Source organism: Plasmodium gaboni (assembly GCF_001602025.1).
Source record: "Plasmodium gaboni strain SY75 chromosome Unknown, whole genome shotgun sequence".
Taxonomy (NCBI): Eukaryota; Apicomplexa; class Aconoidasida; order Haemosporida; family Plasmodiidae; genus Plasmodium; species Plasmodium gaboni.
The window spans coordinates 1-2,484 of NW_017385222.1; the positions used below are offsets into that span (position 1 = coordinate 1).

At 22.6% G+C, this 2,484-nt stretch overlaps 1 protein-coding gene across 1 annotated transcript; it reads left to right on the forward strand.

Moving 5' to 3' along the window:
* Nucleotides 1-194: 194 nt before the first annotated feature.
* PGSY75_0004700 (lysine-rich membrane-associated PHISTb protein) lies at nt 195-1,978 on the forward strand (the record flags this gene model as incomplete). The annotated part of the gene is made up of 2 exons (XM_018783181.1): nt 195-392; nt 521-1,978. The coding sequence occupies 2 exons, from the start codon at nt 195-197 to the stop codon at nt 1,976-1,978; spliced, it is 1,656 nt and encodes a 551-aa protein (XP_018639036.1).
* Nucleotides 1,979-2,484: the final 506 nt, after the last annotated feature.

Consider the following 2,484-nt stretch of genomic DNA (forward strand, 5'->3'; position numbering starts at 1 on the left):
ATATATTATATATAATATATTTTATTATATTTAATAAATTATATATTGTACTTTTATTATTATTAAATGTAAATAAATAATGTTTACATAACTTTATATTCATGTGAAAAAAAAAAGGAAAGAGTCAAAATAAATATTAGAAAAATAGTGTATATTATATATGGTCAATTATTAAATGTACATGTTTTTTAAAAATGAGGTTTACTGATTCATTATATTTGATTAAAAATAATTCAGTATTTGATATGAATTGTTTAAAAATAAATAACTGTAGTAATTGTAATTTTGGAGAAGAGAAAAATAAAAATAAAAATGGTGAAAGTTCTTTTAAATCATTATTTTTTAAGCCTATTGTTATGTTAGTTGCTGGAATGTTATATATTGTAATTTTGGTAAATGAAATTTGAAAGAATATAAATATATATAAATATATATATATATATATATATATATATATATATATATATATTTATATTTATTTATGTTAATATACATATATATTTATATATTTTCCTTTTAGAATGTTTGTATGGGTGAGAGTAATAATTTTAGTTATCAATTACAATATAGTAATAGATACTCAAGAAAATTAAGTGAAAGGTTTATTTATTATAACCCTAATGTTGAAGGAGGATATCCTGATATGTGCAACATATGTAGTGGACAAAGTTATTCCGATGAGAGTGATTATGATGTAATGAAATATACTAATAAAGTAATGAAAGATTTAAAGAAACATCAATTATGGAATGATCATAATAAAGTACCTTATACTAGTGTATATATGGGTGTTTCTGTTCAAGATAAAGATTATGTATTCGATAAAGAAATTGATAATATGGATTTTTCTTCTGATGATATTATAGATTTTATGAAATATATGTGGCATCAAGTAATGGAGACAGAGAAGGAAAGATATTTAGTTTTAAAAAATGTGTTACGTAAATTTCAAGACGAATTTCCACTTAATAATAATATCATGAATAATTATAATAACAAGAAATATGTTAAATGTTATGAACGTATAGATTTAGGTGCAGATATTGTTGAAAGTGGTTTGAATAAAGTGTTCAATAAATGTATAATGAAAAATGAATTAGATAAAAATAAATTTAAAGTTTTGATAACAGCAATTAGATTTCTTTGGAGAAAAACTTTCTTAGATGTTCAAGAAGAATGTAATGTAATACTTGAATTACCTACAAAGGTATCGCAGTTACCAAAAAAGAAATTAAGAAGAAGAAGAACACCAAATCCTAATGATGAGATATCCTTAAGAGGTTATCCAAGAAGTTATCCAAGAAGTTATCCAGGAAGTTATCCAAGAAGTTATCCAGGAAGTTATCCAGGAAGTTATCCAAGAAGTTATCCAGGAAGTAGCAATCCTCGAACTTATGGTCAATCAAATTACTATCCACCATATAGACCACCACAAATAATTGATTACGTTTATAAGGTAACATATGGAGAAAATGCTGACGAAGATGTTGATAGACATATTGAACATTTAGTCGAAAGAATGGCTGAAGAAGAAGCTGAAAGGATTGCTGAAATATGCGTACAACCATATATTGAAGCTTTAGAAGCATCTTATAAAGCTACTGCTGAAAAGAATTCACAAAATAGTGTAGAAAAAAAAGTTGAAAAGAGTTCTGAAATGATAAATGAAAAACACATGGATGAACAAAAAAATGCGAATATGAATAATCAGCCATTAAAAGGAATTATGAAAGGTGGGAATACAAATGCAAAAGGGGCACAGGCAAATGCAAAATTAGGAAGTGCAAATGCAAAATTAGGAAATGCAAATGCAAAATTAGGAAGTGCAAATGCAAAAGTAGGAAATGCAACGACAAAAGTAGGAAGTGCAAATACAAAAGTGGGAAATGTAACAACAAAAGTAGGAATTGCAACAACAAAAGTAGGAAATGGAAATGCAAGGGCCAATTCAGGAAAAATAAATAAAATGAAAAAATAAGGAAATATCAATTTAAAAAAATAAAATGGATTAAACAAATTAATATGATTAATATAGAATGAATTTGAACAAAAAATGTTTAAATATAAAAAGGTGAAATTTTTTTTTTTTGGAAATAATTAGAATATGTGAACATAAAAAAAAAAAAAAAAAAAAAATTAAAAAAGAAGGAATTAATAAGGTTATAATTTTTATTGTGTTACAAATGTTTATTATGAGAATTATAAATATAAAAGAAAAAAAAAATGATAAAAAATATATATGTATATGTCTTATATTTTGCTTTATAGTGGTATATAAAAATATTATAAATAAAAAACACATAATAAGAAAAAAATATATGGTTGTAAAAAAAAAAAAAAAAAAAAATTTTTACATTATATAGTTATTTATATATTTTTAATTATTTTGTTTTTAAATATATATTTGTATATATATATTTTATTTTCCTTTTTAATTTATTAATATCCGTAATTCCATTTTCTGTGTTATTTCATTATTATTAT